General features: G+C 47.8%; 1 protein-coding gene across 1 annotated transcript; it reads left to right on the top strand.

Moving 5' to 3' along the window:
- The first annotated feature begins 524 nt into the window (after positions 1-524).
- Positions 525-24148, top strand: SCNN1G (sodium channel epithelial 1 subunit gamma). Its single transcript, XM_047087814.1, has 13 exons — positions 525-560; positions 2444-2790; positions 4547-4856; positions 6563-6753; positions 7971-8074; positions 10572-10735; positions 18519-18617; positions 20297-20414; positions 21188-21266; positions 21354-21411; positions 21603-21664; positions 23413-23488; positions 23786-24148. The coding sequence occupies exons 1-13, from the start codon at positions 525-527 to the stop codon at positions 24146-24148; spliced, it is 2007 nt and encodes a 668-aa protein (XP_046943770.1).
- Positions 24149-25702: the final 1554 nt, after the last annotated feature.

Raw genomic sequence — 25702 nt, 5'->3', positions numbered from 1 at the left:
CGATTCTGAACATTCGCAGAGAAGAAAACCTTCCCTGCGTGGCCATTTTGTTTGACAGGAAATTGAACCTGGATCCAGATTTTTAAAACAAACTCTTGCTAAGTTTTTTGCCTCTGAATGTGTGAGAGAGGAGTTGAGGATGGGAAATGCTTTAAATGACAAAACAAAATAAATTACATTCCTCTTGCTAAGAGACCAACAGCATAATTTTGAGGGTTGAGAAGGTTTTCTCCATCCCAGTAAGGTCATATGTGTCTGTGGGGGGGTGGGGGTTGGAGGGAGGTGCCTGCCTCTGGACATCTCACTTGCCACCACCCCCCCCAGCCCTCTTATTTTCTTTACATCATAAACCTGTAACCCACGAGCATCATAAACTTGAAAGCCTCCCAGCTTTGCCCCAGCTTCCAATTTTGGACAATATCCCATGGGGTCAGGGTGGACAAAAAGTAACTCCTGAAGTGCAGAATCCCGCCTGAAGAACTCGATGGGACAAACTAAAGCCCAGACACAGGCCCTCTGGGGGCATGGGGACCACCTTGCATATCCTACTCCATATTAAGGTATTCCCTACTCTGCCTCTATCACCAACGGCAGGTGTAGAAGGCATAGAGTTCCCTGGGGTGCGTAGGTGGCTCAGTCGGTTAGAAGTCCAACTCTTGATTTCATCTCAGGTCATGATCTCATGGTTTGTGGGATTGAGCCCTGAGTCGGGCTCTGTGCTGACTGCACAGCCCAGCCTGCTTGTGATTCTCTCTCTCTCTGTCTTGTGCTCTCTCTCTCACACTGTCTCTCTCTCAAAATAAGTAAATAAACTTTAAAAAAAAAAAAGAGGGATGAATTTCCATATACCTTCCCTCCCCCTTTACCAGTGCTCACAACTGTTGGGAGGTGGTGACACTGACTATCTAGAGTTTGGAAATTAAACAGCACAGGATCCCGGGGCACCTGGGTGGCTCAGTCGGCTAAGCATTTGACTTCAGATCAAGTCAAGATCTTGTGGTTTGTTAGTTCAAGCCTTGCGGCTGGCTCGGTGCAGACAGTTCAGAGCCTGGAGCCTGCTTCGGATTCTGTGTCTCCCTCTCTCTGCCCCTCCCCCACTTAGTCTCTCTCTCTCTCTCTCTCTCTCTCTCAAAAATAAATAAACATCAAAAAATAAAAATAAATAAATAGCACAGGATCCCTTCTCTTTCCTTCTTCTTTGGGGAGGAGGCAGTACCCTTCAAAGATAGTACTTCTTTGGGGAGGAGCACAATACCAGGCCCCTCAAAAGCCTATACCATGGTGGTGAAGGCTGCAAGGTTCTAATCCAGTCCTTCCACTGAGTAGCTGTGTGGTCTTGCACAAATGACCCCACCTCTCTGGGCTCATTCTCCTCCTCTATAACATGAAGGTAACAGTAGTGGTTGTTGAAACACAAAATGAAATCTATGTGGATTATATGTATATAGAGAGACTTTATATATTTATGAGACTGATGAAACTTTATATAACCATGAGGTGACTCTTTCTTTATGTATATAATGTATAGAATACACAATACACATATATTAGTTCATTTCTAAAAAGAATGTTATTCCATGTTGTGAAGTTTCTGTAAGTGAAATGCATCATGTACACTGATGAATGTGATAGTTTGTTTTCCAGCACTTTCCCCCAAACAAAGCTGTTATCTCGTCACAGTGTATTCCCCCAATTAGTGATACTTTAGAATCAAGGAAATAGGGCATTGTACCTGGCAAATATTAAGTGGCCAATAGTTGTGGGCTATTGTTTATAAGGTTCTCTAGAAACACCAAATGCTTTACTGTAAAGAGAAGAAGTTAAACAGAAACGAAACAGAAACCCCACTTGCAGGGAAAGCGGAGGGGAAAAGCCTGGAAAACACGGCTGGGAGTGGACCGAACAGGATCCAAGTTGGCTGCCGAGAAGTTCTCTTGACAGATTGCATCTGTCAGAAAATGTTGGTGGGGTACTTGCTCAGTGCCAGATACTGAGCTAGGCACCAGGGGTAGGTGAGATAGGAATGCTGCCCTCCAGGGGGCCAGGTGGGAGGAAGCGATAAGGTGCAGGTGGCCATATTCTAGATAGGGCAGAGCGTGATAAGAGAGGTGCAGAGGCTGAGGTGTGGAGGGCTCCTGCTCCAGGCACCCAGGGGAAAGGTCCTTCAAACCAGTGATTCATGGGTTACACCCCACCCAGCCCCCCACACGGCTGGGCCTGGGGGCTGCACAAGGAGGAAACAGCCCTGTTGCAGCTGCAGTGGCCAAAAACCCAAATATCCTGGAAAGGGGGCCGGGGTCTCAGAATGCAGGCTGTCCAGCCCGCAGAGGGAAAAAGGAAGACGGCCTCTGAGGGCATGTGGGCTGGTGTTTCCCCAGAGTCTGCCCTGTCCCTGGAGGCTAGGGAGTGTGAGGTCACCCACTTTTCTTCTCTGCCCCTCCAGCTTGCCTGGCCCTCAAGTCCCATCCTCATCATGGCTCCTGGAGAGAAGATCAAAGCCAAAATCAAGAAGAATCTGCCTGTGACGGGGCCCCAGGCGCCTACCATAAAAGAGCTGATGCGGTGGTACTGCCTCAACACCAACACCCACGGCTGCCGCCGCATCGTGGTGTCCCGCGGCCGTCTGCGGCGCCTGCTCTGGGTTCTCTTCACGCTGACGGCCGTGGCCCTCATTTTCTGGCAATGTGCCCTCCTCATCTCCTCCTTCTACACCGTCTCCGTCTCCATCAAGGTCCACTTCCAGAAGCTGGATTTTCCTGCCGTCACCATCTGCAACATCAACCCTTACAAGTAAGCGGCAGGAGCAAGGATATGGAGTGGGGGCCGGGCTCCCCTCAGAGGCCAGAGCCCCACTCAAAGATGACACGTGCCAGCCCACAAGGAGGCTTTTTAGAAATCTGAATTTGCTGCCAACATTGGTAAACTCCCTCCCCCAGGTTCTAAATCTGTCCCAAGTTGTCAATCTATCAGCTGCTTCTGAGGCTGGACTAGCTCAAGCTGTGCAGGAGTGGGAGTCTGCGAGGGTCAGTTTCACTGGGGGTGGGGACTGGAATGTGCTAGCACAGCCTCCCACCCCAGGCACGTGCACACGCACACACGCACAGGTATGTATGTATAGGCACACACAGCCTAGCTTAGCCATTTCCCCCTGAGCCCTCTAAACTCACACCCTCACTGTCCCCGAAACATGAGCTGGAGGCTGACTCAGAAGTGACACCCAAGTGACTTCCGGAAGCATCTCAGCTGCCCCAACCCTCATTTGAGTGAATCCAGCCCCACTAATTGAGATCACTGGGCTCTGGGCAGGATCAGCCATTGGTACTGCCCTATTGTCTGCCACAGGACCTGTTCTAAATGGGTCACTGGAGCTGTGCTCAGGATTATTGAAAACTGATCTGTGAGGCAGGTCAGAATCTGGCAGAATTTGTCTGAGCAGGTGTGGGCATGGGGAGAAGGGAGGAGCAAGGGAGGAAGAGTGTCAAAGGAAACTAACTGGTCAAAATCAAAATCAGGTCTAAGCCTCATTCTCCACCTCAGAGTCTTCTTGTCCCCCCCTCCCTTTCTTCCATCTATCACTTGCACCATAATCATTTACTCAGTGTCTACAAGTTGGCATGCACTGTACTCGAGTCTGGGGCAAAGAACTGAACAACCCAACACAGTCTCGGTCCTAGGGGAGTTGAGTTGTAGTGCAGGAGTGAAATATTAGCAAATATAATTATGCTAATAAAATTAATAGTGACTGTTTACACACACATACGATAAACTCATTGAATCTTTCCAGTGATCTCATTTTACAGATGAGAAAACTGAGACACAAAAAGGCTAGGTGACTTATCCAAGTCCCATATCCGGAACCAGGATGAGGAACTGGACCCCAGGTAGTTTGACTCTGGGGTTTACACCCTCAATCATGATGCCGTGTCGTCTATGCAGGGAGCAAGGGGCAGAGAGAGGAGAGAGGGGAGCAGTTGGGAAGGAGGCCAGGACTACTTGGTATTATGGAGATTTGAAGATGGCGCTGTGCTTCATGCGGTCAATTCCTGTATCATTCTTGTTCCTGGGGGTTATTGAGGTGACAGTGTTACCTTTTCTGTCCCAGGACTGATTGGAGAAGAGTCAGTGTGCAGGGGCAAGTATGCTAGGTGAAGACAGAGCCGGTCCCCTGGACCCACTTCCAGTTAGCAGTTACTATCCTCACTGTAATTGTCCTCACCGTGGCTGGTTTATGGGAGGCACCTGACAGTCACCACTCCAGAAATGCTGGTCGGGGCAAACTTACCAACACACCCCAAGAGCAAGCAGATGGTAGTGGCATAAACGAAGCCATGAGAAGTCACACAAGGGTCACACGGGAGCCTGTCATCACTTTTCAAGCCAAGAGTCACTTTGGATGGGGCAAATCATAAAAGGCCTCCTTGGCCAAGGAAGCGGGGGAGAAGTGGGCCCAAGGCCGACATACACTGATGGGAAACAGAGGGAAGAGGTACCAGCACTCTGTCAGTGGAGCTCCCCTCTCCCTGACTCCTCCTTCCCCCCTTGGCAGGTACAGTGCAGTGCGGGACCTTCTAGCCGATTTGGAACAGGAGACTAGAACGGCCTTGAAGAACCTGTACGGCTTTCCAGAGAATAAGTCTCGAAAACGCCGAGAGGCAGAGTCTTGGACCTCGGCTTGGGAGGGCACACGGCCCAAATTCCTCAAACTGGTCCCACTGCTGGCTTTCAGCCAGGATGAGACCAGCAAGGCCAGGGACTTCCTCACAGGGCGGAAGCGGAAAGTCAGTGGGAGCATCATTCACAAGGCATCAGATGTCATGCATGTCCACGAGTCCAAGGAGGTGGTGGGATTCCAACTGGTGAGATGCATGTCCTCACAGCTGGGGGCCATGGGATGGGCTAGAGATGGTGGGTCCACGAAGGTTTCTCCTTTGCCATTGTCCCTATGGTCCCGCTCAAAGAAATACACCCAGTTAAGGGTGAAAATTCTGCAAGCAACTAAAACTGATTCAGGTAATATTAAGCAGAAAAAAAAAAAAAGTCTTAGAAAGGAATCAGAAGATCATGAAGGCCTGTCAAAGGACAGAAATTAGGGAAGGTCCAGGGATCTAGGTGGCAAGAAATGGTTAAAGGTCATTTCAGATATGGCTGCTGGATTCAATAAGCTTTCACGATTTTCAGGCTTTTTGTTAATCCATCCATAAAGACGGATTCAGATCCCATCTTGCGACTATCTGATTGGCCAAGTTTGAGTCGGGTCACCTAACAGAGGGTGAGGTGTCATGATGGACAGTCTCATCAGACTGTATCCAACAGGGGGAAGGACGTTCCACAAAAGCAAAATTAGGGTACAGATACCAGAAGGAAGAAAATAGGTAATAAACAACAGAAACACCCAATGTTCCCTGCAGTACTTGCCTTTGTGAGGTGCTGTGGCCTGACTTTTCCTCTCTCCTTCTCAGTCCCATTTAAGGGGCTCTAAGGAAGCAGCCAGTCACCAAAATCGAGTTCCATTAGTGTCCTGGGCAAAGGCAATCAATTACGCTACCTCGCCATGCCCCAGGCATCTCTCTAGGATGAGACCTCTCTTCTGTACCTTATACTTGGCTTGCCAGTTGTGAGACCTTGGAGCACCAGTTACAAATCCTGGAGAAATGGCCCTTTCCCTTAATCATCAAGACTTTTCAAAGTCTTCCTGGGTCTTTTCACAAGATACTCTCTCGGCTATCCTTGATAGCAAAATCAATCCTTCAATGCCTGTCCTTTTGAGAGAGATTCCAAACCCAGTGTGATGAGAACATCTGGAACATACTACAGTCTCCCTCTAAGGCTCTAATTATTACATATTTTATTCAACTTTTTTTTTTTTATTTATTTTTTTATTTTTGGGACAGAGAGAGACAGAGCATGAATGGGGGAGGGGCAGGGAGAGAGGGAGACACAGAATCGGAAACAGGCTCCAGGCTCTGAGCCATCAGCCCAGAGCCTGACGCGGGGCTCGAACTCACGGACCGTGAGATCGTGACCTGGCTGAAGTCGGACGCTTAACCGACTGCGCCACCCAGGCGCCCCTCTAATTATTACATATTTTAAATGCTGGTCATCCCAGCTAAGGATGGCATTTTAGTTAACATTTGGTAGGTGAAATAATGGAGATGTCATGCCTTGCCCAAGATCCCGCGGAAATATCATGTTGAAGTCTGGGTGAGGATCCAGATTTCTAGACTGCTGATCCAGTAGGAAATGGCTAGAGGTGGGTAGGAAGTCAATAGCAATAATCAACCAAAGCCTGGATATCTGGAGACCCTACAGAAGCCGGTTTTTCTTCTCACCTGGTAAGCAGTCACAGGGAGCCATGACAAGTGGGATTCTGTGTCCTTCTCTCAGACCCTTCAGGTCCCTGAGGCTGATCCTCTCTCAGCCCTTGGAAGTAAGAGGAAGCCCATCCTTGCTTCAAGTGTCCCTCCTGTTCCGGTCTAGAGTCCTAGGTCCTCATCCTTACCGTCCTTCTCAAGGCCAGTGGTAGTGCCAGTGGCTTCAGCTTACTGTCTCCTCTTATTCACAGTGTTCAAATGACACATCCAAATGTGCCGTCTACACCTTCAGCTCAGGGGTCAATGCCATCCAGGAGTGGTATAAGCTGCACTACATGAACATCATGGCACAGGTCCCTCTGGAGAAGAAAATCAACATGAGCTACTCTGCTGAGGAGCTGCTGGTTACCTGCTTCTTTGATGGCATGTCCTGCGATGCCAGGTCAGGAGAGGAGGCTGCCCTCTTAGCTCTGAGGACTGGTGGCTCTGAGCTCCGAGTCTCTTGCCTGCACCTGCAGCTCAGCTGTGGGGCTTGGGAGTGAAAGATGCTCTTCTCGCTGACCCTGCCCTTTAGAAAACAGCTTACATGGGATCTAGGCTCTGGAGTCACTGAGGAAGATAGAGATGCCATGGAGTCAAAGTATCTTTGAAAAAAAATTTTTTTTCAACGTTTATTTATTTTTGGGACAGAGAGAGACAGAGCATGAACGGGGGAGGGGCAGAGAGAGAGGGAGACACAGAATCGGAAGCAAGCTCCAGGCTCTGAGCCATCAGCCCAGAGCCTGACGCGGGGCTCGAACTCACGGACCGCGAGATCGTGACCTGGCTGAAGTCGGACGCTTAACCGACTGCGCCACCCAGGCGCCCCGAGTCAAAGTATCTTTGAACTCATTAAGTTACTCATAAAAACAGAGGGGTTGATGGTATACGTATAACCTTGCATGCTATCATCATGCACACCAACAATTGAGAACCACTGATCAAGCACAGAGGAAGAAACGAAGGAAAGAGAGGTAGGAAAGAAAGAGAAAGAAAGGTCTATGTATAGATGGGTGAGCTCTCAAACTTTTCTGCCTTTAAGATAACACTCAGATCCCTGGTGGTGACTGAGCAGTGATGGGACATTCTAGAGTGTTCCTGCCTATCTGAAAGCCTTACTTCATTCTTTTTAAACACTAAGCCTTTCTATATGTTAGTAGATACATTGATCTTTATGAAACTGAGTGATTGGAATCATATCTGCCTAAGCGTTAGGTTCTAAAGTCAGTGTAAGGACACTCGTGATGTGGTTCCTTCTCCTGGGATCATTTCCTGGTGTTGGAATGGAAAAATGTCAAGTGTTGGCTGAGAAATTCATGAGTAGAGGAATTTGGGGCAGACATAGGGCACGATGAGAGTCACACTGGGATGGAGACAGAGCTGGGAGGATTAAGATGGGGGAACAAAGCAGAGAGTAGTCCTACATTAACGTGTGGCAGCCGGGGTGAGGGGCTTTGCTTGTGGTTTATTAGACAGAAAGTGGAGAAAGTAAGTCATGTCTATTATCTGTTGTCCACAACAGAAAGTTGGCCCTGTAAGCCCTTCCCATCCAGCCTTTAGCTCAGATGCATGAGGGGAGCTCCCACCAAAGCTCTTTCTGACCCGTATTCTTCCTTATAGAAACTTCACGCTTTTCCACCATCCAATGTATGGGAATTGCTACACGTTCAACAACAGAGAAAATGAGACTATCCTCAGCACCTCTATGGGGGGCAGTGAATACGGTAAGGAAATCCGCACCAACAGTGAGCATCCTGGCAGGAGGGCAGTTGGAGTGCCCGAGCCTTCCAGAAATGTAGGATCTCTCCACCTGGCCAGAAACCAGGGACATCACTTCCCCTTTGGCTGTGCTGTTTCTATCAAGCATCCATGTTGGCTCCTTCTTTTTTTGGTGTCTGTTTTTCTTTTTGATGTCTCCTCTACTTTTGAGAGAGCAACAGTGACGTCACTGGGGTTTCTCCTCCTGGCAAACCACTCTGGCTCAAGCCTGCAGCTAGGGAATGAGTAATGTGGGGCAGGCAGACTTCAGATGGACTTAAACCCAGATGTGCCAAACAGGAGATTAGGGAGGCAAACATACCTTTATCTTGGTTAAGATAACACATTCTGCAGCCAAAACCCACAGCTCTGCCACTGACTGTGTGACCCTGTCCAAGTTATTGCACTTCATCTACACAGTGGAAATCATGATAATGTCTCTGCTTTGGGGTTATTGAGAGGACTTCATATATGTAAAGTGCTTAGAGTAAGTCCTGGCACATGCTGTATTAGTCTGCTCGGGCTGCATAACAAAATATCACGGACTGAGTAGCCTAAATAACAGACGTTTATTTAGTTTCCCTTCTGGAGGCTAGGGACCCAGGGTCAAGATGCTGTGAACTTGGTTTCTGGTGGGATCTCTCTCCCTGGCTTGCAGACGGCTGCCTTCCTGCTGTGTCCTCACCTGACCTTTTCTCTGTGGCAGAGAGAGAGAAAAGGAGAGAGAGAGAGAGAGACGGAGGTCTGGTATCTCCTCCTCTTGTAAGGACACCAGCCTTATGGGATCGGGGCCCTCCTTATGACCTCATTTAACCTTTATTAGCTCTCTAAAGGCCCTATCTCCATTACTGTCACATTATGGGGTAGGATTTCAACATATGGATTAGAAGGGGAATACAATTCAGCCTTTAACACACATGAAACACACAATAACTGCTGGTTGTGTGTTATCATTACTACTATTGGTACCATTACTACTCCCACCACCACCAATAGAACCGTTATGACCTCCGGTACTATTACCACTGCTCTTACTACAGTGACTTTTGTAGTGAAGGCAGGAAACAGATGGGCCTGGCAAAGTCCTAAGCGAACTGAACATGAGTTGATATACAAATATGCTCCCACAAGGAAAGGCAGGAGAACCTCATATGGACTCCCAGCCTTTGCTACTGTGTAGTCTGTACTCTTACCAAGTCTGCAAGAAACCATAATCCAGGGCACGTACTTCAGTGGAAAGAAGGAGTCTGGGACCTGGGAGCAAAGAGCTGCAGAGTCCAGGCTCTGCTGCGCATGTGCTGTGTGACCTTGAGCAAATCCTTGCCTGCTCTGGGCTTCCATTCCTTTATTTACAAATGGAAGAAGTCAGAATGAACTCTCCAAGTTTTCTTCTGTCAATCCATACAGGCCACGAGCTCATTTGTCCTTTCACCAAACATTTATTGAGTGCCTGGTGTATGCCACGTTCTCTTCCACGTGTCAGAGATGCTAAGGTGAACAGATGCCCTCTCTGCTTCCAGGGAGCTTGAATGATAGTGGGGAGAGACAGACAATAAATGAATGAACAAGCGCATGGACATTATCTGATTATAAATCCTAATAAGGACTATGAGGAAAATAAAGTAGTGAAGGGTAAGGGGGTGCTGGGGTCAGGATGGGGGTTTTATTTCAAATAAGGGGCCAGAAAGGCATCCATGGGAAGAGTTAGTTAGGGGTGAGAAGATCCAGATTAAGGTCCACAGAAGAGCATTCGGGGCGCTATCAAGTACAAAAACCCTGCGAAGGAAATGAATTTGATGTGCTCTAGAAACAGAAAGAAGTTCAGTGTACTTGGAGCTTCTTGAGAGAGCAGAGAGGGGGCTGAGGAGGGAAACACAGGCAGGGCTGCATCATCATAGACATGACAGCCACAGTCAAGTTTACAGATTTTATTCTATGGCATTTCCTGTGTATCCAGTGAGATGCCACTGAAGGATTTCGGGCAAGGGAGTGATCTGATTTACAATTTTAAAAGATCCCTCTGGCTGCTGGGTACAGAATTGCCTGCCGGGGTAGGAGGTGAAGTATGGAGAGGAGTTAGGCCAGGGATCAGACACCATTAGTGCTTTTCTCTAAGGGCTTAAGCAGCCACAGCACTGCATGTCCGTTTGGGTGCTCTGCCAAACCCCTCATCTCAAAGGACCATGTCGAGATGCATGTTTTTGGACCCAGGAGTAGTTCCTTTATTGCTCAGCAGAACTGCGGCAGTGACACTGTTTTGGGGGGACACAGCAGTGAGCAAGTCAGGCACCACCACCCCCACCTCTCTTCTCCACGAAGCTTCCAGTCTAGCCCTGTACACCTTTCACTTTGTTGGAAATACCTGCATTTTGGTTTTGAGACTCCCAAAGCAGCGGGAGAGGTAGGCTACCACCAGGTAATGTTGAACTAGCCTTTGACCACAGCAGCCTCTTCTCCTCTCAGGGCTGCAGGTGATCTTGTACATCAACGAAGAGGAGTACAATCCCTTCCTGGTGTCCTCCACTGGGGCTAAGGTGATTGTGCATCGGCAGGATGAATACCCCTTCATTGAGGACATAGGAACAGAGATCGAGACGGCAATGGCCACCTCCATAGGCATGCATCTGGTAAGAGAACATTCTGATTTCTATAGGGGAGTCGAGGAGAACAGACTTCTTTTTTTTTCCCCAAAGAAAACCAATAAGGTGCGGCTTGTGGAACAGCATGTTGGTTTCAAGAGAAAGCAAAGTCTTGATTTTCTAACAGTTCCTGCAAAGATCATTCCAGTAGTTAATACTATAGGCTATCTTTGTATCTTCTATATTGATGAAAAAGGACACAGGATGCCATTTTCGGAAAGAGTTGAAGGAACCTTCCTTATTGCAAAAACAGACACTAGCATTTGTTTACAAGAACTGTGTTGGAAGCAAAGCATCAGACACTAACTATGTTTGTCACTAATATAAATAGAGCAGATTAACACCTTTCTTTCTGGGCCACTTAAAGGTCTATGAGGCATGTAAACCACTTCTTAAGGACTAATGGGAAGTCACTGGGCCATCAAAGCTCTATTTAGCCAATATTTAGCCATCAATTTCACTTTATTTACCAAGAACCCCCTTCTTCCTCAAGTCTTTGACACTCTCTGACCTCACTGGCTGCCAAGAACACTCATACCTGTCAACAGAAACACATCTGGGCTGCAGACTCCAATGCCCAAGTCAACCATGCCCAATGGGAGCAGAAGGGCAAGGCAAGGAGTGTGTGCCAATGCCTGCAGCCACTCCACTACTTATGCAGTTTTCTTGTTTGCAGGGCTGGGGTCTTGTTATGCCAGTAAGCTCTCCACCTTTTGTCTCCATTCCTCGTAAACCTGTCCTCCAGAGCCGTGGTTTCCAAACCTGACTGATCAACAGACTCAGATCCACTGATTCAGAATCTCTGGGAGATGAGCCCAAGATCTGTGTGTTTACCAAACTCCAGTGATTCTTCCAAGAGGCAGCAAACTCAGGAACCTCAGCTTTAGAAAGTTGAGTAGTTCAACATGAGAGGAGAAGCGAAGTGTGTCTTCCTAAGCGAGAGTGAAGCTAGAATGACAAAAGCTTTAGCACAGCCATAAATGATGGCTTTGTCCTGGGTTATAAAGTGACATAGTGAGCACTGGGCTTGTATATCCATCCATTACTTGTCCATTCAGCAGGCTATTTTCTGCATGCCATTATGTGCTGGACACAGGGACCACATCAGAGTGGAAGACATGGTCGCTATCCTGTTAGAGCTTAGAGTCCAGCAGAGAGGACCAATAACAGAAAAAAATTGGAAAAGTGATTAATTGTAATCATCAGTACTAACAAGGAGAAATGCAGGATGCATGAGAACATATCAGGGAGATGGCTGACCTAAAGCTTTTTATTAATGAGGGAAATGGGGAGTTCCAGGGGTGATTTCTTGAGAAAGCAATATTTAAGCTGAGACAGCTGAGATTATGAACTGGCATGGTGATATTCCAGATGAAATCTGTGGCTTCAGTGTCCCATCAAAGGACAATCCTGGGGGAAAAAAACCAAAAAACAAAAAACCATCAGGATGGTTTCCTGGAACCTGAGTGCTCTCAGGAGCCATGTTGTTTAGGGGCTTTGTTCCAATGTGAGAAGTTTGTTTCAGCATGAGAAGTGTTGAGTACCAACTCAGACTGTGTGAATACTGATTATCTCTCCCCTACCCCCCAAATAATCTTGAGTGCAATCTATGACACTGTGGCTTGAAAAGACTTTAGGGTATCCCTTAAGGGTCTGGGTCATTGATTCCTCTATTTACTGGGATTGCAAAACCCCCTAATCAGCATAGTCGACATTTTCATATAATATTTCCCATGCTTATCTGCATCCTGAATAAGGACTTGGGATTTGCAGTACATCCTATCCATTAACACATGTTTATTAACTATCCTTTTGCCCCCTTCTTCCTTTCTGCCCCTCACAGCGTCTGCAGACTTGGAGGAGAGGATTGAGAGCTTGAAAAAGTACAAGAACTAAGGAATTCTGCCCTCTGATTTTCTTTACATATATAGTAACATATAAATATATATATATATTCTTTTTTAAGTTTATTTATGTATTTTGAGAGAAAGAGAGCACAAGCAGGGGAGGGGTAGAGAGGGAGGGAGGGAGAGAGAATCCCAAGTGGGCTCCACACTGTCAGCGCAGAGCCTGATAAGAGGCTTGAACTCACAAACCATACAGGGCTTGAACTCATAAACCATGATCTGAGCTGAAATCAAGAGTTGGACGCTTAACCAACTGAGCCACCAGGCACCCCTGCCCTCTGATTTTCTTCTCTGAGCTTAGAAATACCCACCACCTTGTTAAACAAATGTTTTCTTTAACAATGGTGGGTAAACAAAGACATGGGTGGGTTTTCTGCTACACCTAATTTGAGATGTATAAAATCAAAGCCACAGAGCAAGGTCAGTCAGCTCTCTTGCTGATTTATGAGCATTTGGAACAACAAAAAGTGATCTTAGGGATTATTAAGAGGTCAGCAGGGGGCCACTAAGAATAAGTCCAAACAAACTAGACTTCCTTCCTTTCTTATTTGTTTGTTTATTTTGTTGGATAGGCATGTTAAGCTGGTAGACTCAGTCAGTTGGTTAGGCAGTTGGTTAAAAATTTTTCCTCCATTCATTGAAGGGCTGTGTGTCCAAAGTACTAGAAATTCAGAAGTGAATACAACAGAGTATCTACCTTCAAAATATCTTACCTTTAAGACAACACAGCTCTGCAATACAGTTCCCAGCTCCGTAGGAACAGAGACATTCTCTGTCTTGTTACCAGACCCAGTTCTTAGAACATAGATACTCAGTAAATAATGTTGGGTAGAGGGGCACCTGGGTGGCTCAGGTGGTTAAGCGTCTGACTTTGGCTCAGGTCGTGATCTCACGGTTCATGGGTTCAAGCTCCACATCGGGCTCTATGTTGAGAGCTCAGAGCCTGGAGCCTGCTTCGGATTCTGTGTCTCCCTCTCTATCTGCCCCTCCCCTGCTCACTCTCTCTCTCTCTCTCTCTCTCTCTCTCTCCCAAAAATAAATAAAGATTTAAAAAATTTTAAAAAAATGTTGGGTGGATAGATGTATGTATGTATGGATGTACAGATGAATGGGAGCCCAAACAGCAGCTGTCGGTTAAAGCTTCCTAGCTGATGGATTCTTGAAGGACAAATGTCAGGGAAATAGTTTCTGGAAGGGCTAGCCCAAACAAAAGGCAAAGCAATTGCAAAGGGATCACAGGAAGGATTTTAAGCTGAGTAGTGAAACTTTTTGAGAAGTCTCTTTGGCTAAAGTGTAATCGAGATGAAGTAATCAAGATACCGGAAGCAGCACATTTACAATAATTCCAGAAAGAAATGACGAGGACCTTAGCTGAAGCAATGGCTGTGGGGATGAGCATAAGTGAATAGATTTGAGATACTAAAGCATGGAAGCAACAGGGCTTGACAACCAAGGTCAGTGAGGAAAGGACAGGGGAAAGTTAGATTGATATTTAGGTTTTGGCTTAGGCAGTGGGGTGGTTGGAGGTGCCAGGCTCAGAATTAGGGAATACAAGAGGGATAAGCTTGTGGGGAAGATGACCACTTCGGTTTGGGATATACCCAAGTTGCTGTGCCTCTGGGAAATCAAGGTGAAAATGTCCATAGATGCTATGAGCCTGGAGCTCAGGAGAAAAACTGAGGTGAGGGGTGGGGTGGGCATCTAGCATAATTCCATCCTGGGAAATAAATGCCATCACCAAACCTAACAAAATGTAAATGTTTAAGGGCTGAGCAGAACAAAACTGGAGAAATAGAGGCAGAGAATGAGGAACAGAAGCCAGAAAGAACTGGTGTCAGATAAATCAAAGAAGAGAGTTTCAAGGAACGTGTGAGCCAGAGCACCAAATACAGTTGAGAGGTCAATCAAGATAAAGGGCAAAAGGTGCTCTCTGGGTTTGGCAACCAAGAGATCACGGGCATTCTTTGCCAGAGCAGTTTTCAGCGGAAGGAGTGGAACAGAAACCAGAGCACAATGAGCTGGATCATGAATGGGAGATGAGGAAGTGTGCAAGGGTAGACAACTCACCCGGGGTGGTGTGGAGCCAGGTCCTGGAGAGAGGGGAGACTTCACTGTCATTGCAAGCCCTACTGTGCATTTTTATCTTAAAACACATGCACATTTCTTTTCACAAGCACATGTGTAACAGGGATTAAGTGCCAGGCTTTGCTAGGAGCCTGGGTGGCTCAGTCAGGTAAGTGTCTGACTCTTGATTTCAGCTCAGGTCATGATCTCACGGTTTGTGACTTTAAGCCCTGCGTCAGACTCTGGGCTGACATTTTGGAGGCTGCTTGGGATTCTCAATCTCTCCCTCTCTCTCTGCCCCTACCCCCACTTTGCACTTTGGTTGCATAATCTCCATGTCTCAGTTACCTCATCTGTGAAATGGGGATGATAATAATACTGTTACTTTATAGGCTGGTGAGAATTCAGCAAGTTGATTCATGTGAAACACTTGAAACAGTGCTTCATATGCAGGAAGTACTCTAAAAATGTCAGCTATTACTGTACTTTTTTTTTTTTTAAGAAAAGAGATATGAAGTGAAGGGAAAATAAGTTTGGAGCAAAAAGAGAAGTTAGAAAGTTTTTTCCTGTCTTTAGTGACACTTTCCTCCTTTATGAGATGTTGATCTCTTCCATCTATATAGAAAGAGTAGTAGTTATTTGCCACTTGTGTTGAAAATATCTTTCCTGGTTTGTGCTTGCCTTTTAGTTTTCTTTATCTACTGTTTCATATGCAAACACATCAAATGTTTAGATATTCAAAATCTTTGTTTTCTTCTTTAGTCATTATGTTTATTGAGGATTTTCCCTCCCTGAGATCAAATACTGAGTTACCTTCTAGTTATTTTATTATTTCATTTGATACTTTAACCCACTAGAATGTTTTTTCTGCAGGATGTAAAGTAGAGATAGAACTCACTGCTTCCTCCAAAGAGATAACAGTAGTCCTAACTTCATATATTGAGTAATTATTTTTTTCTCACTTGATTAAAAGTATAAACTTTGCCATACACAAATAAATTTTAGAATATATTACAGTGTAAAAACAGAACAAAAGCAAAAAGAAAGTTAAACCACCCTTAATTCCATCTAGGGTATCATACTGCCACCTGGGCTATTCTGTGGCACAGTTCATACCTTTAAAGAGGTGAGCTGAGGACTCCTCTGAAGATGGCCACCTCCCCCAGGCTTCTATGAAGGAAGCAGATAAGATCTGGTTTGATAAAAATGGGCCCTGTTGCCCACACATATACTCACATACACTTAATCACGCCTACATATACCCACGCATGCACGCAATACACACATCTCAACCCGTATACATGTATGCACTGACATGTGTGCCTACTCACACTTGTATACACAAAGCTTGCATTCACATACATATCTACCCATTCTCATTTTTGTGTCTCTAGAGGTTAGGAACAGATCAGTTCTGAAAAGCTGATGGTGGAGGGGAGAGAGAAAGGGAGGGAGGGAGAGGGAGGGAGAGCGAGAGAGCAAGAGAGCAAAAGAGTGAGCACTGGAGTGCTGGCCCCATCTGCCCTACCTCCCCACTCCCCCACCCCCCTGTTGCTTTAGGAAGCAATCTAAATAACCCAGGGGCTCTGAGTTCAATAAGCATCATTACAGAGTACAAGGACTCTGAGGACTCAAAAGCATGAAAATTCAAAAGACAATTTCTCTCAATCAGCTTTCTGGAAGTGACCCATGGGCTGGTCCTCAAAGTAAAAGGAGCCCCATCCACTTTTATTATTTTTTATTTTTTTAATGTTTATTTACTTTTGAGAGAGAGAAAGAGCATAAATGGTGGGGGGGGGGGGAGGGAGACACAGAATCTGAAGCAGGCTCCAGTCTCCGTGCTGACCTGTCAGCACAGAGCCCGGCTCGAACTCAGGAGTGGTGAGATCATGACCTGATACCATGTCAGATGCTCAACCAACTGAGCCACCCGGGTGCCCTTTTACTTATTTAAAAAAATTTTTTTTAATGTGAGCCCCAGCCACTTTTGCCAGCTGCTCATAGCTTACTCAAGTAGACAGATCCTGTCACCTAGATGCCAGGGTCTTGTACTCAACCCCCCCAACTCCCCAGGCAGGTAGAGCCTATAGCTGCCACGCTGGGCTCTGTGGACAGCTCAGCATGACCCAGGGGCTTGAAGAAACATCTGCCCAGGAAACCTGCTACTTCCAGAAGCTCAGGGGGTTGGCACGGAGTTAAGCTGCCCTCAAGGGAAGCCACTGTCAGCATCTCTGTACCCCAGGGCCCAGCCAGCCCTGGCATGTTCTAGAGGCTCTGGATCTGTTAGCCACCCAGCTATTTGGAGGAATGAAGTATGTCTGTTTATTCTGTACTGACACGGAAAGAGGCCCACACTTTATCGTTAGTGAGAAGGGGAGACTGCAGGGCAAAGGGAACATGTGAGTGCATGTCTGCCTGTCCGCCTGTCTGTATATCTGAGATTAGCTCTGCTCCTCTCCTAGGGAAGAGAGGAGACCAGGCTGTTACTTTCCCCTTTGCTTCTGTTTAAATGTTTTAAAATGTGTACTGTTAATTGCCCTTGAGGTACCTGTAGCTAATTGAGGGAGAGTAATGGTTAGCAAGCAGATGGATTACAATACAAACAAAGAGATGACAGCCACTTGCGATGTCTGTGTTTTCTACCTGTGTCAAACTTCTTGATTCTTCCCTCCTCCACCCCCCAGTTATCTTTCTGTCTGGCCACTCTTAAAAGAAAAAAGATTTCTTTTACCCTCTCACAAATCTGCCATCCATTTCCCCTTTTCTCCCACTCCCAGAAAACAAACAGACAAACAGACAAGGAACCTGGCTATAAGCTGGTCACAATTTATATTTAATTATCATTCCCCCTTGGGAGAGACATTATCCTTTTTTTTGTTTTTTAATTGGCTTGTCTGGATTGTTTATTTGCAGTGACAAATATTAAGCTAGAGCCAAACTTAGTACACCACAAGAAAACATAATTTAATAAGGTATTTGAGCTATGAGTCACAATTCTCTTACCTCCTTGGACCATGGTATCATTCTACTCTCTTGGGCATTCCTTGGCCCTCTCTAAGAAACTCAATTTTTTCAAGTCAACTTCTGGGACCAGAAGACAAGAGGGTAGGAAATGGGTCTTTCACTGGGAGGAGAATCCCATGTAGCACACAGTCACTGCTTGTTTGTTTTTTGTTTGTTTGTTTGTTTTTTGCCCTGCTCCTCCTGCCCACTCCCTGGATTCTCCATTGGCTTACTATCATTTTGAAAACCAAATCCAGATTTCCCAGCATGGCATAGGAGGCTGCCATGATTTGGCCTTGGCCTTTCTCTGGTTTCACCTTTCTTGTGCTACATTCCAGCCACCCTGGCCCTGACCCCCCTCAGCCTTCGCTGCTTCTTCTGCCTTAACCCCGTCTCCTACTTCGTAGCAAATCCAGCTCTTTCTTGCCATTCCTTGTTGAGCCAACAGGTCCCTTTCTCAAAGACATCTTCCCCAATCACTCCTGGAAACACTGTACCCTTCCTCCCCAAGCCCTCCAATCTCCCTTCCCAGTTTCACTGATCACTAGCCACAATTATCCAAAGTTATCTTATACATTTATTCGTTTTGACCATCTATCTACCCCACTAGGAAGTAAGCTCCATAAGAGCAGGGAGTGTGTCTACTTTTATCATTGTTGAGCCCACAGTGCCTAGAAAAGCACCAGGCACCTAGTGGGTGCTTAATAAATATTTACTAAATGAATGACTACATGCACGCTCAGCCTGTCTGGGTCCTGGGGCAGGGTAGGGCTGAATGTGTGCTGTTGTGATTACAGACGGAGTCCTTCAAGCTGAGTGAACCCTACAGCCAGTGCACAGAGGACGGGAGTGACGTGCCGATCAGTAATATCTACAATGCTGCATACTCCCTCCAGGTACGGGCAGGAGAGGCCGCTCAGCCCCGGGCTGTGGCCTGGACATAGGAGACAGTTATATATAACCGGGTGTGTCTCAGACCAGGAACTGTAGTGATAATTCCTGGGGTTCATCCAAAGATCTCAAGAACAAACGATGCCAGCTGGTTCTAGTCCTCTTCAATCCATCTGTAACCAGAGCTGAACTGATTGCTTGAGGTTTGCCTGGAACACAATGTACAGATGAGACAGGCCTGCTTCCTAAATAGGCCTTGGCAAGTGAGGGGCAGGAGAGAAACAGTCTGGGAGAGGCACTGGCTGAGGAGTCAGGAGCCTATGGGCCCACTCATGCCCTTCACTTGCTGATGCCCTTGGACAAGGGATGCCATCCTCGGCAATCACAAGGGGAGGTTGGATTGGATCAGGGGCTCCTAAATGGCAGCCCCCAGGCCCCTTCCAGGCTGCACACCTAGTTTTTCCAGCCTGGATGGTGTTTAGAAGCCAAGGAATTTCATAAGAAAACCCAGATTTCCAGCTTCTCTTGAAAAACAAGATCTGGCCACTTTGGGCCCATATTCCTGAAATGTAAACAGTGGGTGGAGTGGCCCCGTTAAAGAAGGCATGTGTTTTCATTCCCCATGGTCCCCACCAGCCTCTAGTGTATTACTCGTATCAGCAGCTCCCATGAGCATTTGAGTTTTCAACCCTCTAGTGCGATCATCTGTTCTGCCTTCTTACATTCTGGAAGTCTGTAGTTCCTCTCCTACTGGGATGCTCAGAGTTCATGAAAGTCAATCCAGTAGAATAAAAAGACCAGGTGCTCCTGAGCACCGGGTCCTCTAGCTTACATCAGAGCTGAGCTTAGAGGTGGTAAGGACGCTAAGTGGAAAGAGACTTTTAGTTGGAGAATGTCTGCTTATAGTAGAAATGCAGTCAAACTGAATGTAAGACAGGGAAAGGAAAAGAAAGGAAAGGAACGGAACGGAAAGGAAAGGAAAGTTAAGTTCAGCTCAGCTCAGCTCATTGGAAAGACGCTCCTGGATAATATTTAGTGAGAGGCTACCATGTGCAAACACTTTACATATATCCATCCATTCATTTCCTGCTCACAACAACCCCGTGAAGTAGGTATTGTTTTACTTATCTCAACAGTGAAGAAACCAGAACATCAGAGAAGTTAAGGAACTTGCCTGACACAAGCAAGCATGCTTTATACACACAGCTGGGACATGGCAAACGTGGGATTTGAGCTGAAGCAGCCTGCCTTTGGAGCCTTTGCCATGAGCTTTTATGCTATATGCTTTGTGGATATTGCGGTAGCTTCCGATCCCCAAAGACCCCCAAACATGGAAGGACGGGACCCGAAAACAGAAAAGTTGGGGACTGTGTTTCTCTGTTTCTCGGCATCCATTTCAATGTCCCCCACTCACGCGATTGGAAAGGGTCCATCCCCAGCCGCAGCCCCAGCTCACCCCATTCACCCCATCTCAGTTCACCTGAATTCTCAATAACTGCCCTACCCTGGTCCCTTTGGAGTCAGGCCAGCCCTGGCCCAGTCCACTGTGTCACGAGGGGCACATTAATGCCGTCTGCCAAGGCTGTGGGAAGCTGACCCTCTGGATGAGGGATGCGTAGGGAGGGAGCTCTCTGGCATCCATGTGCAAGGAGATTAAAGAGAATCCCTGGGTTTCATTTTTCAGATCTGCCTTCACTCATGCTTCCAGACAAAGATGGTGGAGAAATGTGGGTGCGCCCAGTATAGCCAGCCGCTACCTCCAGCAGCCAACTACTGCAACTACCAGCAGCACCCCAACTGGAGTAAGTGAGACCCGCCCCCGGGGGGTGGAGTCAGCCCAGCCCCAGCACCAGCCTGTGCTTTGGCCTTTTGCGGGAAGGAGCCATCGGTAGAGAGATGTTAGGCAAAAGTTTTACTCCTGTCCCCAAGCCTGGCTTGAATTCAACTTTCCAGTTAGGACCAAATGCTGCACCCCAACCTGTGCTAAGATGTTGGCCACCTCTATCAACTCCAGGAGACGGGAACTATTGGTGGTACCTTTTCACAGAACAGATAACTGAGGCTCAGTATGGTTAAGCAACTTCTCCAAGGTCACACAGCCAGCGGGTAATGGAGCTAGACTCAAAGCAAGGGCTGCTGACCCCCCCAACATATGCCCTTAACCTCCACAGTATTCTGTCTCTCAATATGACAAAGCAGCATTTATTTCTAGAAAACCAGTGTTTGTAGAAAATGGGAGCAGAGGGGCACCTGGGTGGCTCTGTTGGTTAAGCGTCCGACTTCGGCTTAGGTTCATGGGTTCGAGACTCAGATCAGGGTCTGTGCTGACAGCTCAGAGCCTGGAGCCTGCTTTGGATTCTCTGTCTCTGTCTCTGTCTGTCTCTCTCTCTCTCTCCCCCTCCCCCTCCCCTGCTCACATTCTATCTCTCTTTCTCTCTCAAAAATAAACATTAAAAGAAATTTTAGAAAATGGGAGCAAAATCATGAAAAGGGGTCCCAGGGAGATACCCCTGGTGACTCCCAGGAAGGACGCTATGGCCCCACAGCTCACACTGCCCTCTGCCCTGTCCCCCAGTGTACTGCTACTACCAGCTGCACCAGGCCTTTGTCCGGGAAGAGCTGGGCTGCCAGTCGGTATGCCGGGAAGCCTGCAGGTGAGTGGGCTGGAAGGATGGAGCCCGCGGGGCTGGGCCAGGCCAGGCCAGGCCAGCCATACTCACTCCGTACCCTTCTCCCCTTAGCTTTAAGGAGTGGACACTGACCACCAGTCTGGCACAGTGGCCATCCGAGGTTTCTGAGGTAAGTTAATCTTCTCCATCTTTCCCCTCACGTTCTCATCCTGGAGCCCAATGTCCTGCCTGTGTCCTCTGGACTCAGGAGAGATCTACAGGGAAGGCCAGGTTGGGGGGCTGAGGCCAAGAGGCGAGGCATATGGGCTGGCCCTGGCCTCTTCAGGCATCCCCAGGTCACTCCTTATTTCTCCATCACAGAAATGGTTGCTGCCCGTTCTCACTTGGGACCAAGGCCAGCAAATAAAGAAAAAACTCAACAAGTAAGCAGACCCCACCCTGTTTCCTCTGCCTGCGCTGGCCCTGGGCCTCAGCCTCCTTACTTGCTTCCTCACTGCCAAACCCTCTCTTTTTCATTCACTCATTCCTTTATTGAACAAATATTGATCAAGCTCATGTCAGGAGCCAGATCCCACTCTAGGCCTGGGGCTCTCAAATGTTTTGGCTGTGACCCACATTATGAAAATAGTTTTCCATTGTGGCCCATTGAATAGATAAATGAGATAAAAGTCTCATGTAACAGCACTTGCTACTGGTGTAACAAAGCATTCGGGCTGATTTTCAGACTGTGCAAACTGGTATAGCCAAACCAACTGTTTACATCCATTTCAACAATCATGACGCCATTCTCAGTGATTAGTGCCCCTATCAGTTGACAAAGAGTTTGAACATCTCTGGGGCTGCAATCTGATATTTCCTATTCTGTTTCCCTTTGTCAAAGGGTTTTGGTCATGGCCTAGGAAATTTATTTCATGGCTTCCTGACGTATCTTGACCTGCTTGGAAAAATACTCCTCTGAAAATACTCCATGAAGCTTCTAAATCCTGCTTAAATTTTCCACATCAACATTCACTTCCAAGAGAGCTTTAGCAAAAATCAGCTGGGCCAGAGTTCAGAGACCTCAGGGGATGGAGATGAAGGTGGGAGAGGATGGGGGAATTACCATGTGACCTCACCTCTTTCTGGGCCCTTCCCATCTCCACAGTGGAGGTTAGTCGAGCCTCCAACATTTATTGCATATCCACTAGGTACCAGGTGCTGTATGTGGTGCTGGGGGTATCATGACGACCAAGCAGACATGATCTCCGTCCCCAAGGTGCTGACAGTCTAGTCGTAAAGGTCGACTTTGACCAAGTAACTGCAAACTCTGAAAGCAAGCATTGCAAGCCAGTGACCCCTAGACCAAATATAGCCCCATGAAAGCAACCCATTACTTCCAGCTTTCCTTGAAAGATCAGAAGTTCCAGAAACAGCAAACCTCCATACCTGTGTAGAACTAAAGAGTTGAGTCACAGCTGCCCCTTTGGAATAAGCGTGGACACACTTGCCATAGTCCTACCAGGAGGCAATTTTGTGCAGCAGCTAACAGCATGAACTTTGAAGCCAGATTTCTCTAGTTCTGAATACTGGATCTGCCCGTTTGTGAGTGGTGTGGTCTTGGGCAAGTTAGTTAACCAATCCGTGTCTTAGTTTCCACATCTGTAAAATGGGGATAATTAAAACATAACGACATAGGGTTGTCGCGAGCATTCAACAAGTTAATTCATATAAGGCACTTGGAACGGTGCTTGGCAACACAGGAAGTGTCCAATAAACGCTGGCTGTTATTATGGTCGTTATCATTATTACGTTATGCCCAGCCTACCTCGCTCATTTGTATCACTTGCATGTCTCCTATACATATTTGAGATTGCAATCAAACAATCGCAATATCAGGGCTTGATGAAGAACAGGGTGCTGTGGGAGTATACAGCTGGGTGGACTGACTCAGGCTGGTTGGGAAATGGTTTTTGAGTGAATGAGGGGCCTAAGCAACCAGGCCCAGGCTGGAGATGTGCTCTAGGGTGCAGAAGGAGCCCCAGGAGCCAGGTTCTAAGATTCCTCTGGAGCTCAGAGCCTGGGCCATGCTGGAGTCTGGGAAGGAGGGAGACAGCCACACTGAAGGGCTGGTCGTCTGGTAGATGCAAAGGCACCTGACTCACCTGGGCCCTGCCTGTTGGAATTTCTCCAGGACGGACTTGGCCAAACTCTTGATATTCTACAAAGACCTGAACCAGAGATCCATCATGGAGAGCCCTGCCAACAGTGTGAGTGGCTTCTTTCTGGGACCTGCCTGGGGTCCGCAAATGTGCCCATCTGCCTTGTCTCAGGGAGCAGAGTTAGATGCTAGGGTTACAGCCGGAGCTGGCAGGGCCACCACAGGCCAGCCAGGACTTGGATCAGATAAGGCAGAGGAAGAGGGGACAGGAAGCCTGCCCACTTCTTTCTCCAAATCCATTCAGGGCCAGGACTTGCCTGGGGCTCCCTTGGGAACTGGGGTCCCTGCATGAGGCCAACTTGGGTGGAGGGGCCCTCTTAATGGTGTGGCTTGACCTCCCTCGCAGATCGAGATGCTTCTGTCCAACTTCGGTGGCCAGTTGGGCCTGTGGATGAGCTGCTCCGTCGTCTGTGTCATTGAGATCATTGAGGTCTTCTTTATTGACTCTTTCTCCATCATTGCCCGCCGCCAGTGGCATAAAGCTAAGGAATGGTGGGCCCGGAGGCACGCTCCCCCTGGCCCTCAGGGCCAGGACAACCTGGGCCTCGATATAGACGATGACCTGCCCACGTTCACCTCCGCACTGCGCCTGCCTCCAGCCCCAGGCACCGAGGTGCCTGGCACACCGCCTCCCAGATACAACACACTGCGTTTGGAGAGGGCCTTCTCTGACCAGCTCACAGACACCCAGATGCCGGCGGAGTCCTGAGGCGGGGAGGGGAAGAGAGATGTAGCTAGGAGCCCAGCCACAGTCTGAGAACTCAGACCGTGTCTCCTGCACACGGAGGGGACCCTTGGCACCCCCTCTGGCTAGGCTTTTCAGAGACATTGACTAAAAATCTGCTTTGAACAACAACATGGGGCCTGGGTGTGTGCAGGAGACCCTTTGGGCCCTGCCCGGCAACCCTCAGCCATCCAGGGTGAGAAAGATCCGGCAGCCCAAACCCCTCCCACATCTGCTACGGAGAGAGATGGGGGCCGAGGAGATGGCGTCCGCCCGGACGAAAGCCAGAAGTGAAGGCTGACAGCACTTTCACCAGGTCTTGAGAGAGAAAGACTCCTCCGAAGCCCCAAGCCCAGGGTTTCACCCACTCCTCCAGCCTGGGCTGGGGCCCAAGGACGTGCCCTTAGGTATCAAGGCCAGACAACCACTGCCTAGTGCCAAAGACAGGAGGAAGCACCAGCCCTGGAGCTGGTGCTGTTTGTGAATAAACTGTTCTTAGTTGTTGACATTGGGGCAAGGTCTTCTCTGTGCCCTCAGGCAGGGGGGCTGGCCCAAGGTCCTTGGAGTGTGTAGTGGGGAGGGTGCAACAGGGGTGGGGAGGTCTGGGGATGTGACAGGAGGCAGGGGTGGGGCCATGTTCTGGGGAGCCAAGCCAGTGCCCTGGGCCCCTTACCCAAGCACAGAAAGGCTCGTTCAAGGGCATTGCTAGATGGACACCCCTGTCCAGTGGTGGCCCAAGGTATAAAGGATCATCTGATAACTCACCTCAGCATCTCTCCCTCCCAGACAGGCCCCCCTCCCCCACGCAAGGCCTGCCCCTCCCCAGCAAGCCAATCACAGCAGACAACCGCTCACACCTTCCAACGTGGTAATACCTAACACGGATTAAGCACACAGTAGGTATTCAATGTTAGCTCAGCAACAGTGTGCTGGGCGCTGTTCTAAGCACTTAGAGATGGGGCAACTATAACCCGCAGGCCAAATCCTGTGTGCGCTCATGACCTAGGAATGTTTTTTTTTTTTTTTTCACTTTTAAGTGGTTAAAAATATCAGAAGACTGTTTTGTGACTCATGAAAATGATAGAAGATCCCATTTTCCGTGTCCGTAAATAAAGTTTTATTGGAACACAGCCACACCCATGCATTTGCATATTGTCTGTGCCAGCCGCTAGCAGAGTTGAGCAGTTGCAACAGAGACCCTAGGTTCACAAAGTGTAAAATATTTATCCTCTGGCCCTTCACAGAGAAAAATCTGTCAATCCCTAGATTAGCAAATTAAGGAGGTCCTACTATCCCATTGTATGGATGAAGAAACTGAGGCAAAGAAAGGCTAAATTACCCATCACAGGTGACACAGCTACGAAGTTGCCAAATCGTGCCAGGGATTTGAACCTAGGCAGTATGACTCCAGAACTTGTGCACTTTATCACTCCATCATTTTGCGTCCAATCAGCATCTATGCCTTTTTTTTTTTTAATGTTTATTTATTTTTGAGAGAGAGAGTTTGAGCAGGGGAGGGTCAGAGAAAGAGGGAGACAC

Source organism: Lynx rufus, unplaced genomic scaffold, assembly GCF_022079265.1.
Source record: "Lynx rufus isolate CCGP_SWC_20201006 ecotype Redwood Valley unplaced genomic scaffold, mLynRuf1.p SCAF_23, whole genome shotgun sequence".
Taxonomy (NCBI): domain Eukaryota; kingdom Metazoa; phylum Chordata; class Mammalia; order Carnivora; family Felidae; genus Lynx; species Lynx rufus.
The sequence above is the reverse complement of the archived record's forward strand: the minus strand, read 5'-3'. Positions and strand labels throughout refer to the sequence as shown.

Excerpts from the sequence above, each read along its gene's own strand:
- SCNN1G (XM_047087814.1), top strand. The coding sequence starts at position 525 with ATGGGGACCACCTTGCATATCCTACTCCATATTAAG. Across the intron at positions 561-2,443 it reads ATATCCTACTCCATATTAAG|CTTGCCTGGCCCTCAAGTCC; the intron begins GTATTCCCTACT and ends CTGCCCCTCCAG. Across the intron at positions 20,415-21,187 it reads CCAGCAGCACCCCAACTGGA|TGTACTGCTACTACCAGCTG; the intron begins GTAAGTGAGACC and ends CCTGTCCCCCAG.